This window comes from Sparus aurata, chromosome 6 (genome assembly GCF_900880675.1).
Source record: "Sparus aurata chromosome 6, fSpaAur1.1, whole genome shotgun sequence".
Lineage (NCBI taxonomy): Eukaryota > Metazoa > Chordata > Actinopteri > Spariformes > Sparidae > Sparus > Sparus aurata.
The window spans coordinates 27,531,949-27,544,136 of NC_044192.1; the positions used below are offsets into that span (position 1 = coordinate 27,531,949).

The following is a 12,188-nucleotide window of genomic DNA, read 5'->3' on the forward strand; positions in this document are numbered from 1 at the left end:
TAGTAAAACAGTATAAATATAATTCAAAAGTTGGTTAGAGCTTAATGTGTCATCAGGAGCCTGTCCTTGAACAACAAAGAAAGGACATAGACTTAGGCAAAAAAAAAAATTGTAAATCTTGTCAAAAAATGACAGAATAGCTCGTCTCATGTCATTCAGACCACTAAGAAAAGGTCTAATATTTTAAGAATACATACTCACAATTAAGATTCACATAACAAGACGAATGTCATTATATAAAATTGGCTGGAACTTATGTCTTCTAGAGCCAATCTCTAAACAAAAAAAAAAGCACATAGAATAAGGCAAAGAAATCTTGGCTATAAAGACATAGTTGAAGACAGAATGTAACATAAGGCAACCATATACTGAAGGATTATATATGGCAATATATGACATCTACATATTATTCGAAGAGGCATGTACTACGCATGCTCCCAGTTCGAAGCTACCATGCCGCACCAACACCCTCCAGATGACCCAAGCTTGCTACCTGCACGGCTAACTGTGCTGACTAACTGTCTGCAGCTACAGTTAGCTGCAATTAGCTTTATTCTGGTCATATGCCATCCCCCATTTCTTTCTATTATGAATTCAACAGGGGGCCAGTTCTTACAGATTGCACCTTTAATTTTAAAAGTTGATTTGTCTGTATCATACATGTACTTGAGTAAAAAGCTAAATACTTTAACGACCCCTTGTACAGTGTGTGCTGAACAAATGTATCGCTTTATCAAGAAGTGACAATAATTTCAGTAAGTTGTGAAATCAGTTATAAAAGTTTATTAAGAAAAAAAATACAGAATATGAGCAGAAATCTTTACATTCCTCACCACAAACTGCTGAAGAAATAAAAATAATTTAAAAACTTTATAAAGTTATAAACGGTGGAACATTAAGTTTGTTTACACACAATTTTCAACATACAAGCACAGAAGCATTTTTTCCCCCACACGGGACATTTCAACATGCCACAGTAGGAAAAGCACAGGTGAACACTTAAAAAAAGAAGAAAAAAATGAATTCCATTTAGCTGTTTCAGTTTGAGGGTTCTAGTGTTGTTCATGCTGACTCACTGACTCACTGTCATGGCTACTGAAACATTTAAAATGACGCAATTGTTACTGTAACTAGTAAACAAACTTTTTAAGTAACCGCTTTTCCTACTACAACAAGCCAAAATGTCCGCTATGGACGTAAAACATTCTTGACACTGCCTGCAAAACTCCAAAGTGTCGTTTGCCAAACACTCCACACAATGCATCACAGTTTTTGACACAGTTGTCACTGTTTGTTTTGTCACACACAACAATGAGGAATCATAAAGTGAGATGGTTAAACTCCCAGCACGTTAATACTACAGAGACCCTACAATGCTGACCTGTCCCGCTGACACCACCTGTGTGAAATTCTCACAACATCATCATCATGCTGCAGGTGTGGGTCGACAACAGGACGGCAGGAGCAGGAGCATGAGAAACCAGGCGGATGTGTTTTAAATTAAATTCAAGTCACTACTGTTGAATATTTGGTGAACCATGGTCTCAGGAGAAGCCGGTCAGCAGGTCCACACAGGGCTCAGCAGATTCACATTGATTTTCTTAAATCCAATCCACAAATGTCACACACTTTCAGCACTATGACAAAATATAGCTGTGTGTAATAGGTCATTTTTATGTTTTACATTGCTTAGTGACATCTATATATTTGATATATTGTAATATTCGATTCTCCCTTTGACTCCTCCTTATATGCAGCAATAACTTGAACTTGAGGCAGATGAAGAGCGTCATCATGAGTTGATCTATGGAGCCGAGGCAGGATTCTGCCTAAACACAGGGAGGTGAAGGTAAGGGATTGTGACGGGCAATTGTGCTAACATACCAGCCATTGTACAGAGTACTGACTGAGGCGATGTCTGCTCTATTATTCTTTTATTATATTACTCTAATTTTATTTTTACAGTATTTTCTTCATTTTGAGCATTTTTTTCTAAATCTACATTAAATGTGTTGAAAAACGCTGGCTGCTGTGTTTAGTGCATGTGTTTTTAAATGATGGAAGTGTACCATGATGGTAAAAGTGTGTTTGCTTTTAGTGTTTCCGTTATTTTTGAAGGCGTGTTTCCTGTACTGACACCACTGCAGTGAAGACTGTTAGTGAAGTTGTCAACTTGAGTGTTGCTTATGAAATATGTGTATAAAAACTCAACATTATCATGTTGAAAAGTTCAACTTCTTCAAGTACGAAGCACTGGTATTAAACATGTAACGTTAAACAACAAAAGACTTCACTTGTTCACAGTTTAAGGCCAAATACAGCATTGTTCATGTCAGTAAAAAGACATTTGGTGAAAATTAAAATGACAGCGTATCATCCTCACCCGTCACATTCATCCAAGCAAAGAGATGAACATGACCACGCCCATGAACTGTGTGAAGAGGATGAGTGGAGTGAAGAAGGACCACACTGGCCACAGTGCCATGTTGAGGCTGCAAGGGAAATACAACAACACTTAAAAATGTGCACAATTTGGATGATCAATCATACAGTTTTCAACGCATGCAGTTTGTTGCCTACACTGTCATGTTGTCACAGAGGAAGAATGTGGGAGGTAAAACAATGCCAGCATTTTTGTATATGGCGGCTTTTGATTTATTCTTGCTTGTCAACACAATAAGCACTCAGAAGACGAGAGAACGTGAACCAGTCTACATCCAAATAAGTTCAGGCTTGGCACTAAAGAAGCATCCAGATAAACTAGTTTTGCATTTGACTGCTTGCCGTTTTCTTCTTATGAGTGACTCCAGTCAACACCGATTCATATGTGTATACACGCTTTTCAAGCATATCCAACATAATCTTTTTATATACATAAAGCACTTCAAACTACTTTTGAATGATGCTATACAAATAACATGTGAATATGAAAATAGGTTTATGATTTACACAAAGTGGGTTATTTGGCAGATTTTGGGTACCGATTTGTGCTGTTGGCAGCCATGTTTCTGATCTACACAAGTACGCAACATCCTGTGTGTGACACTTCCCAGTTGGCTCGCTCTCATTTGCTCTCGCTGGGTTCTTCTTAGTATTCCGTCAATGTTTGCTTATAGGAAACATTCAGCCAAGAATGAAAATTCCCACATTATCTATTCACCACCATATGGATGGAAATTTGGGTGGTCATATTTTTGGAGCTTCACAGCCGAACAGCATACAAGCATTCTCCTAAACAACTGAAGTAGACGAGAACTTGTTTTAAAACCTCCTGCCTGCTCTATCCAGGCGCCGACCTTTGCCTAAACCACTTCCAGTAGGCGTGAACGTATCTGACGTGAAAAACCTCCTGAGTTTTGAGTACTACATCAGAACCAGCTTTATTGGCCAAGTATGTGCGGACATAAAGGAAATACAGTCCAGTTTACAGTGTCCATTTCTGATGTTGTGCACAGAGAGCACAACAGCTAGAAACAATGACAATGACAGAACTGAACAGATAAGTTAAAGAGTGAAGTTATTTAATTTGTGACTTATTTAACTTATTTTACCTGCAAGATGCAGCAATAAAAGCTGCGGTAGTGATGGGAGGAATGGCAGGGTACTCCTGGTCGTAGTGCTTGATACCTTTGAACCACTCCAGGTACACAATGCAAAACATGGCAAGAGACAGACAGATCCCGAGGAGTATCAGACCCACGTTGAACCACCAACTGGAAAAAATAACATTCATTCAAGACCTGTAGGCAATATACATAAAGACTTCTTGTAGCTATTCAAATAAAAAAGATGCATTTACTTTTGAGTGTTTATAATGTACGGAGTAGAGAATACATGAACAAGATCTGTAATGGAAAGTTTGGTATCTTCCTCGTAACACAGTCACCTTTTGATATCATCATTCTCCATAATGTTGTGGAAGAAATCCACATAGTAGGTCACACTTATGGATGCTACGATCCAGAAGACTGAGTGCCTGTTGATGCGTGGGAGAGGCTTAGCATCTTTTTCAGCCTGACCTGAACAGTTACAGAAAAGGAGCATTTAACAAACAAAGTTTCAATCCATTCAACCATAACCCATACTTTACATCACAAGACGGCCTTCAGACAAGAGGTGATCTAACAGCAGATTACCACAAATTGATACTACTGAATTATGCTTCATTCTCAGTCAGTAAATTCACAAGTCCACAAAAGTTTGGCTACATTCTTAACACGTTTTCACATAAATTAGATGAGCCATTTTATGCAAACCCACTGCATGACTTGAAGAAGTGGCTGAAAGAGTTGCAGTGTAATATGCTGAAGAATTTACTACCAAATATGAGATTGCCTTAACCAAATGTACTAAATCCCCACCTTTCAGGTTTAAGGAGCTTTTGAGATGAGTCTGATAGCCTTCTCTGAGATAATCTTACCTCTCAGAGAGCTATTAGTCTCTATAATTTGCTGGTTGATTAAATGTATCAGCCTGTTGTTGGCTGCTGAAGTGCATGCTGGTCTACTCTGTGCAGAGTTCACAATGAACTCCATGCCCTAGACGAGTGCTTGGCCTACCTCTATAATCAAAGCTATGCCTCGTGGTCCATCTTGGACACAAAGTATAATAAAGTCCTCCTGCCAGACGGAACTGACCTCATGTAAACCGGTAGAGGCAGCCATCAATAAGGACAGGATGACCACTCGACAAATGTGTTGTCTGTTGCTTATATTACAGATCTCAGTTTACACTGGTGCAGAGATGACCCTTGGATTTGGGACAGTGGAGGAGTAGAGTTTCCCTGTATTATGTTGCTGTGCTGACACAGCGTTTGCTCACAGTCAAAACAATCAAGAATTGCTGGATCTCTGCCAGTCAGGGCCTCGAAGTTGGACAATTGTCCACTGTACAGGCTGCCTACAACCTCAAAATACCACATATCTCTCTGCTGTGGTTGCATGACAGGCAAATGTCTGTGTATAAAGTGGACTAACTTAGGGACTGACAGTTCAGCTGCTTTAACCATAAAGGTTAGCTCGTTACTTTTCTAACACAGTTCGCTCATGTTAGCTAGCAAGCTGTACATTTTTGACACAATGCCACTCTCAGTGTGGATGTCAGTGCTCAACCAGAGCTATGCTAACGTTTCAGAACACTGTGTTACCTCCAGGTGTTCCCGCTTAGCTCTGTCAGAAAACTAGTTACATCTGGCTAAAATCGTTAGCCATCACAATCTCTCTGAAGCTTACTCTTCTCGTCTTCGTCACCCGACGTCGTTGTTTGCATAAGAAACTCCGCATCTCTCTTAAATCTATTCCGCAACGTTGCGAGCTCACTGTCATTAAGCATTGTGTCGATACTATTACCAACTTACAGCAGCTCTGAAGGCTAGCTAGTAATTAGAAGGCACTTCCTGTTAGACCCAGAGTCGCCTTTTCTGTGACGCGGCCCAATGCGACAGTTGTAGTTTTTTTTATACTAGAACTAATTGAGCAAAACAAATGTCAAGAAGCGGGAAGAAAACATTCAACAGGCTATACATCAGATAAACAAACTTACATTTTAATTATTATTTGTATCTAAGAAGCAAAAAGTTAAATAACTGTATTGCTTTTGTGCAAAATATGTTTTCAATTATTTGTAGTATTATAGTATTTATATAATTGTTATATTATATATACCATCGTTAAACAATAAAGTGACCATGTCCCCTTTGATTATAGGAAACAATTACTTTTTTGTTCTTAATTTACATAAATGAATACTAACTTCTTATTCAATAGCAAACTCATTTGGACCAACAATATAGAACTTGTAAAGCATACACTGTAAACTCTACATTTACAGTTTAAGTAAATGATGTATATTAACTATACATCACACCTCTGCTGAAAGGGAAATATTATTATTTATTTGATTCATTATCTATTCCCTGCAACAGAAAACAATGTCTTGTGCAAATACTTGAGATCATTTGCATACTATGTGTAACCAACGTCTGTGAGTGATTTGTGTAAATCCAGCATCAGTCAAACTGGACCACCAGGCTGGCAGTGAAACAGACCCACAAAAGGGTAACTGAGGACATTAGAACAAGAAAGTCAGACAGGACAAATTTGCTGTCATCCTTCATAAACCTTGCAGAATGCATAGTAGCTGGCTGTATTCCAAAGTTTATCTTGAATGTATACCTTTACATGGCGCTGGCAAGAATCTGACACTGCTGATACCTCTGTCCCATTTCACTCTCGATCGAAAACTCTTCCACGAGGCAAACGCCGGGCAGGTGCATTGAAGAAAAGAGAATACTGGATTGTTGTTCTGTGGCAAACAATCATAAACAGGCAACAGAACACAGACTGACAAACGTGAGATGTTAGATGCATCTAAAACTAATGCAATGTAATACAAATAATAGGGCAACTGGACGTCTGCAGCATGTAGTCACTTTTAGGGGAAACAAGTGTCTTTTGCTCACAAACAGGTAAAGGTTATGGGGTCATCAGCTACATTGTATCTATGAGTATTTGTTGTTCCTGTGCAGAAGCACCAGATAAGAGTGTTTGCTCATACTCTGGGATGCCATCCTTCACAAGTCGGGTTCTTTCTTTGGGTATTAGTAAGAGAAGTAATACCTGGTCATGTTTAACACCTCTCTACTATAGCACAAGCAGCATACAACAGGTGTTTCCTCTGCTTTAAGTTTACTGCTTTCTTTGCAATGGCAACATATAAACAAGATGATAACTTTTACTGGCCTAATGTCATATGTTCATTTAATCCAGGCCCGGTCATATGGTTGCAGTTTGGTAAGGGTTTAGGCAAGGAAACTACTTGGTTTAGGTCAACATTTAGGACTCACTTCTGTAACTTCAAAACTAGATGTTTTGATCTTAAATTACAATTGAGCAGTTTCAGCTTGTTACTACAGGGCTATTAAATGTAATGGATTTGGCTTGTTTGAATGAAAAGGGACTTTTGGACCTTGGCAGAGGTATGCACTCTACTGAGTGCCATTCTATATTATTTTTTTTATGTGGAGATTCAAAAAATAATTGAATATAGTCTTACATAATGTAACATTAGCACAAGCAGAGAAGGATCATAAAGTCAGTAAACTGGTTGAATAATTCCCATTACATGTCAATCTATAGTCAGCTAGCATTCGTTAGCTACCAGGAGCACTAGAAGTTGATGAGAGCAACAAAGGCTGAAGAAGTAAAACAGAGTGTATTGAAATTAGTACATTTTTATTAATTTTTAAGTAAAACACTCAAATAACTTACTAATTAAACTAAACTAAAAAAGACACACTATTTAAGAAATTATACATTCTTCCATTAAAACCCAAGGTACCCATTTATTTGAACACATCCCTCAGGTAGCTCATGCTGCTGTTAAAACGTGCAGGGGTGAAACTGCCCCATAGAAAACATACAGCCCCACAGTTAATCCTGTAATATCTAATGGCAGATAAAGCATGTTGAACTGTTCTTTTGCAACAGTGAATACAGATTTAGTTTCAGTGTTTCCGAGTATCCTGTGGGGTCTGGATTAAAACAAAAGTGTTAAATTATACCGAGTCCCACTGGAGACTAGAAAACACGATTTTAATACTAGCAAACTTGAGTAACAGCTTGACTAATACCCAAAGTATGCAATATACAATTACAGGTAAGCAGTGTAATGAATGAGCATCTGTGTTAAACCTGCTGGGATTAGCAGAGCTTCATAAAGCTGGGCAGATTTCCTCCTGTAGCTCCTCCTGTGTGTGTGTGTGTGTGTGTGTGTACACGCAGGGTAAAGAGGCTGCTCATTCTAGCGGCAGAAAATCAGACAGCATTAAAACTTCACCTGAGGCTGACACCAAGCGTCTTTGCTTCTATGGAGCTTCTGTGTCCCTGGCCAAATGAACCCCGTTCGGGGTGCCGAGGAATGTGCATTAGCTTCGTCCCGTGTGAGAGTCAAATTCACCTCAGGTGCACCTCTCCCGTTTCCCTTCCCCCACTCCAACATCCAATCCCACAGATAAAGTGCCATTTCCCAGACTTACCGTGGGCTTGGAATGTGGAACAGAGCAGCCGTCTATCACAATTGTCATTTTATACATTAAACAACACTGACACGTTGTAAGGTAATTTGTAGGAGTCTTTCTTGTGCTGACTAAGCTACTGCTATCACTAAAACAACTGAACAGGAACAGGACGCGTAATTCTGTTATAAAATCATTTAATCTTTGAGATTATGTCACCTGTACAAAAACATCCATGGGAGGAAACAGACAACAATGATCATCACATTTTAAAAGTCTATGAACAAAATAAATTTCATGCGAGACGGATGAGATAAGCATATCTACTTTACAAGTCTAACTCGGTCCTTCAAAACTTTGAATTTGGGATTGTTGCTGATCTTCTTGTTGAAAAGTGCTAGCACATCCTCCTCTGTTTTAAAATTTCCATCCCCAGTGAAAGAGTAGTACGCTGCCACAACCTGTAAATAAGATAATCAAGTTTTTAGTATCACATTAACCCAAGACGACTCAAATTCTCCAATTACATTTTTCAAGAGCAACATACTGGGTCTATAGGTCAAATGGAGTGGTATACAAACAAAGAACTACAGAGCGCACTGATTAATTAAATCGCTCCATGCCTCACCTTCTTCCTGAGTTTCTTTACTGGCAGTTCCTGGTCAGGCGATGCTCTTAGCACTGCCTTGATAGTTCCCTTCCAGTTGAATTTGCCTGGAAGTTAATTAGAAAGTTAAATTAGCTGCTAGCCAGACGGAATGTTAACTAGTATTGGGGGACAACTTTGTAAAACTGGTCCAAACATTTCTTATGGCTGAATCAACTGAATAGTCAAGCGTAAAATAGATAAATGTGTGTCGTGTAAACATTTTAAGCAGGGCCACCACAATCTAACCAGTTTATCCTTGAATCCAGGTGCATATTTATGCGAAATATGATGAAATTCTCTCAAGAAGTCCTTGAGATAACGCATTTACAACATAATGCATCCAGCCACTGGTATTGTCAGCGCGCAGGCATAAAATAAAATGTAAAAATCATGTGTTAAATTCAAAAATTCAAAAAAAGAACTGCATTTTGAGGTGCCAGGAGATTCACATCCCTATTAGAGCTGCGTTAGCTTTAAATGGTACAGCTCGGCTCTACTCTCAGATTGCAACATGGGTCTGATCGTCACAGTGAAACCACGCAAATTTGGCTTGACATCATCTTCAACACGACACAATCACAGGATAAATGGAGGATATCAAAGTATTGGTTGTTAGTTACTGTAAAGAGACAAACGTTGTTTCAGCTGACGGCTGAAAACACATGACGGTTTGGGAAACAGAAGACAGACAAGAGGATTCTAATTGTTCTTCATCGTGCAAATAACCATTACAGTGATGATTCTTTGACCAATCAGTTGTCTGCAATGTTTTGGCTGGAACGTGAAGTATCACCCCATAACGTTGCATCTTGGACCAGTTTGATACCAAAAAAAAAAAACTACAAGGTATTTATCCACAGCTTTTACACTAGAAAACCAAAGAAGAGCGAGGAGAGTCGTGTCAAACTGAGCCATGAGGTGGAAACACATCACAGAGGTCCATTTCCTCACTGTCACTTAACAGAAGAAGCAACACTGACCCCTGGTGGCGTTCTCCTTTTGCATCATTATAAAATTCCTAAAAGATTTCAATCAATGTCAGACAGTGAACCATCTTACCTTTAGGAACAGCTTGATCCTCAGTCTCCTCTGACTCCTCTGCTGCTTGGTCAACTGAAGGAAAGGCAATGAAACAGTTTCATATGAAGTTAAATACTAACATATGTTATAACAGTGTGTAATACTGTATTTGAGCACTTACACAAAATGTACCAACATTTAAAAAGAATAAATCATTAAAATTTGGATCTGCATTTGGTCAACAAAACAACTCTACAAAGCTAGTTAAACAAACATTAAGCCATTCCACATTTTCAGGCATTAAGAAACAGACCCTGAGTAAACCTGTACAGAACAGTTTTACCTGTCTTTTTTTTCTTGCCGGATGTCTCATTTTCAGCACTGTGCCCATTCTGCTCTTCATCTCCATCTTCCTCATGCTTCCTCTTCCTGTCCTTCTTTTTCTTTTTGCCCGACTGCTCTTCTTCTGGCTCCTGTGCAACGGTCTTTTCGGCACCTTTCGCAGCCTTCCCGTTCTTCTGCTGACGGGCCTCTTTACGCTCACGTTTGTTCAGCTTCTTCTTCTTCTCAGCATCTGGATGGACGTTCTGGTTCTCATTTCCATTAGTGTCCACCTTTACTTCAGCTACTGTCTGTTTGGCTTCTTTAGTCTCCTGAGGGTTTTCAGGAGCCTGTAGGAGGATAGGTGGGCAAGGAATGTCAGGGATTTTGAAAACAAAACATGGGAAACTTGTGACAGAATTTATTACAACAAGACGGGAGAAGGAATATCTATGCTGACACACACTGACCAATATGCACAGAGAAGCAGTCAAAGAAAATATATGTGTAACCTTTCAGCAGAGCAACTTACACTGTCAGCCGCATTTATGATGTCCCACACTTCATCATGAAGACCGGTGTTCGATATTTTAAGACTGTTTCTCATCCAGTTCTGAGGAAAAGAGCAGAAAACAAAAAAAAACATGGTTTAGTCTACACAAACACAGCACATGAAGAAATGATACTTTGTCACACAGTGTATAGTATAACATCAGTATAACATGATATCGTCACACACCGACCTGAAACTTTGCCTTCTTTCTTGGGACGTTGTCATATGAGCTGACTTGTCTGAGCACATCCTTTAGCTTCGCACTGACTCCAGGTTTGTTCATGGCTTCATGGACTCTCTGCAGGGGAATAAACACCAAGTTAGAAAAACAACTGTTTCTTCATTCACACATGCAGAACTGTAACATCAATGGGCAGTGCTCTGCTGCATTGTACCTGGAGCCACTGCTGCTGTTTCACATCTCCTTTGTTCGCCTTAGCTTCGTAGCCTTTGCCTCCATACTTCTGATCCTCGCTGATACACTTAACGTGGTTCTTGTAGTCATCGCCCCTGTTTAACAAGCACACAGAAATGACATGGCACGCATGGAGCACTGTGAGTCTGGTGGCTAATGCTAAGAGGTTATCTAGCTTGTGTTAGCCTAACGGAAAAATAAGAAGAAAGCATGAACTCGGACGTTACCAGAAGTCTTTTCCACAATCGATGCAGGAGAGCACCTGGCAGCCCCGGCACATGTTCACATGTTTATCCACCTGGGCTTTTTTCAGCGATTCACCACAACCGTTGCAGGTGAAGAAGACCATTTTTATCGACACGTCTGCTGTAACGATAACTTTGATTCAAGCGGATCTCCTAACGTACCGAAAAGTCCCTATGGCAACCCAACCGAAATTGGTTTGATTCTGATGCTAAAGCGCTGCTACGAGCTAATGTTCGCCAAACAAATCTAGCTAACCTGACACAGAGCTAGCAACTGCGATATGGAGGACGTGGAGGGCTATCAAAGCGTATAAAGGCTGCTAGCCGCGACGCTTCACTCGTTTGGATTTTCCATGCGTGTTAACTTTTTCAAAACACACGTGACCACACCGACATTCGATAGCTACACTAAAAGTCTTCCGTGTAAAATGCACACGAGCGAAAGTTCCGACCGGGCAGGAAACGATACAAAGTTACTAGTATAACGTTTTTGTTTCGTATTCAGGAGACAAATACGTAAAGCAACTTTAATTATTGCAGAAAGTTGACATGGTACAACACCATAACTGCTTCTAAATATAAAACCTATTCATTCATTTAATCTGCTTCACGTTGAGGCTGCGCGGAATACGGGTCGTACCAGGAAGTGAGGTGACGTTTTTGCTCTCGAAAAGTGACCCATCATCCAAAGAAAAGGTGGACAGCTCAGGTGTAGGTCTGAACTCATCTTATATGACACACGTGACTGAACTTTAAATGTTTAGGACGTACACCCCCAGTTAAAAATGTAACTCTTGAGGGATTCGGCGCTGCAGTGATTCACCGTTGCAGTTGCACCGCTGTGGTCGGTTAGCATAGCTTTCTGGTTAGCTTGTTTGCAGTTTGTGTCCAATTTTTGCATGGGTGGTCTCGCAGCTCAGTCGCAGTGGATCCTGCGCGGTGGTTGAATTATACAGATCAATATTATCACC

At 39.8% G+C, this 12,188-nt stretch overlaps 3 protein-coding genes across 9 annotated transcripts in view; 1 reads left to right on the forward strand and 2 right to left on the reverse strand.

Moving 5' to 3' along the window:
• Positions 1-756: 756 nt before the first annotated feature.
• tmem128 (transmembrane protein 128) lies at positions 757-5,410 on the reverse strand. Of its 2 annotated transcripts, none has more exons than XM_030421604.1 (5): positions 5,232-5,410; positions 3,887-4,019; positions 3,552-3,713; positions 2,384-2,492; positions 757-1,825 (listed from the first exon to the last, which is right to left on the reverse strand). In XM_030421604.1, the coding sequence occupies exons 1-4, from the start codon at positions 5,329-5,331 to the stop codon at positions 2,393-2,395; spliced, it is 495 nt and encodes a 164-aa protein (XP_030277464.1). In that variant the 5' UTR covers positions 5,332-5,410; the 3' UTR covers positions 757-1,825; positions 2,384-2,392. The 2 variants fall into 2 exon arrangements, with proteins under 2 accessions (XP_030277464.1, XP_030277462.1); XM_030421602.1 differs by having other exon boundaries at positions 757-1,829.
• A 2,784-nt stretch (positions 5,411-8,194) lies between these two features.
• lyar (Ly1 antibody reactive homolog (mouse)) lies at positions 8,195-11,634 on the reverse strand. Its single transcript, XM_030419485.1, has 8 exons — positions 11,200-11,634; positions 10,953-11,067; positions 10,748-10,855; positions 10,537-10,617; positions 10,027-10,354; positions 9,723-9,776; positions 8,643-8,728; positions 8,195-8,475 (listed from the first exon to the last, which is right to left on the reverse strand). The coding sequence occupies exons 1-8, from the start codon at positions 11,319-11,321 to the stop codon at positions 8,338-8,340; spliced, it is 1,032 nt and encodes a 343-aa protein (XP_030275345.1). The 5' UTR covers positions 11,322-11,634; the 3' UTR covers positions 8,195-8,337.
• A 197-nt stretch (positions 11,635-11,831) lies between these two features.
• Positions 11,832-12,188, forward strand: part of zbtb49 (zinc finger and BTB domain containing 49) — a 6,457-nt gene continuing 6,100 nt past the window's right edge. The window contains exon 1 of one of the 6 annotated variants that reach the window (XM_030419475.1): positions 11,832-11,932. The gene's annotated coding sequence lies outside the window, so the exon portion shown is untranslated. The other 5 variants (XM_030419481.1, XM_030419476.1, XM_030419478.1 and 2 more) reach the window with 5 other exon arrangements.

Coding starts and splice junctions, on each gene's coding strand:
- tmem128 (XM_030421604.1), bottom strand. CDS start 5,331: ATGCTTAATGACAGTGAGCTCGCAACGTTGCGGAATAGATTTAAGAGA. Junction 3,714..3,886: donor GAGAATGATGATATCAAAAG/GTGACTGTGTTA, acceptor TATTTTTTCCAG/TTGGTGGTTCAACGTGGGTC. Junction 2,493..3,551: donor TTTATTGCTGCATCTTGCAG/GTAAAATAAGTT, acceptor TTTCCCTTGCAG/CCTCAACATGGCACTGTGGC.
- lyar (XM_030419485.1), bottom strand. CDS start 11,321: ATGGTCTTCTTCACCTGCAACGGTTGTGGTGAATCGCTGAAAAAAGCC. Junction 10,856..10,952: donor AACAGCAGCAGTGGCTCCAG/GTACAATGCAGC, acceptor ATTCCCCTGCAG/AGAGTCCATGAAGCCATGAA. Junction 10,618..10,747: donor GAAAGAAGGCAAAGTTTCAG/GTCGGTGTGTGA, acceptor TCTTTTCCTCAG/AACTGGATGAGAAACAGTCT.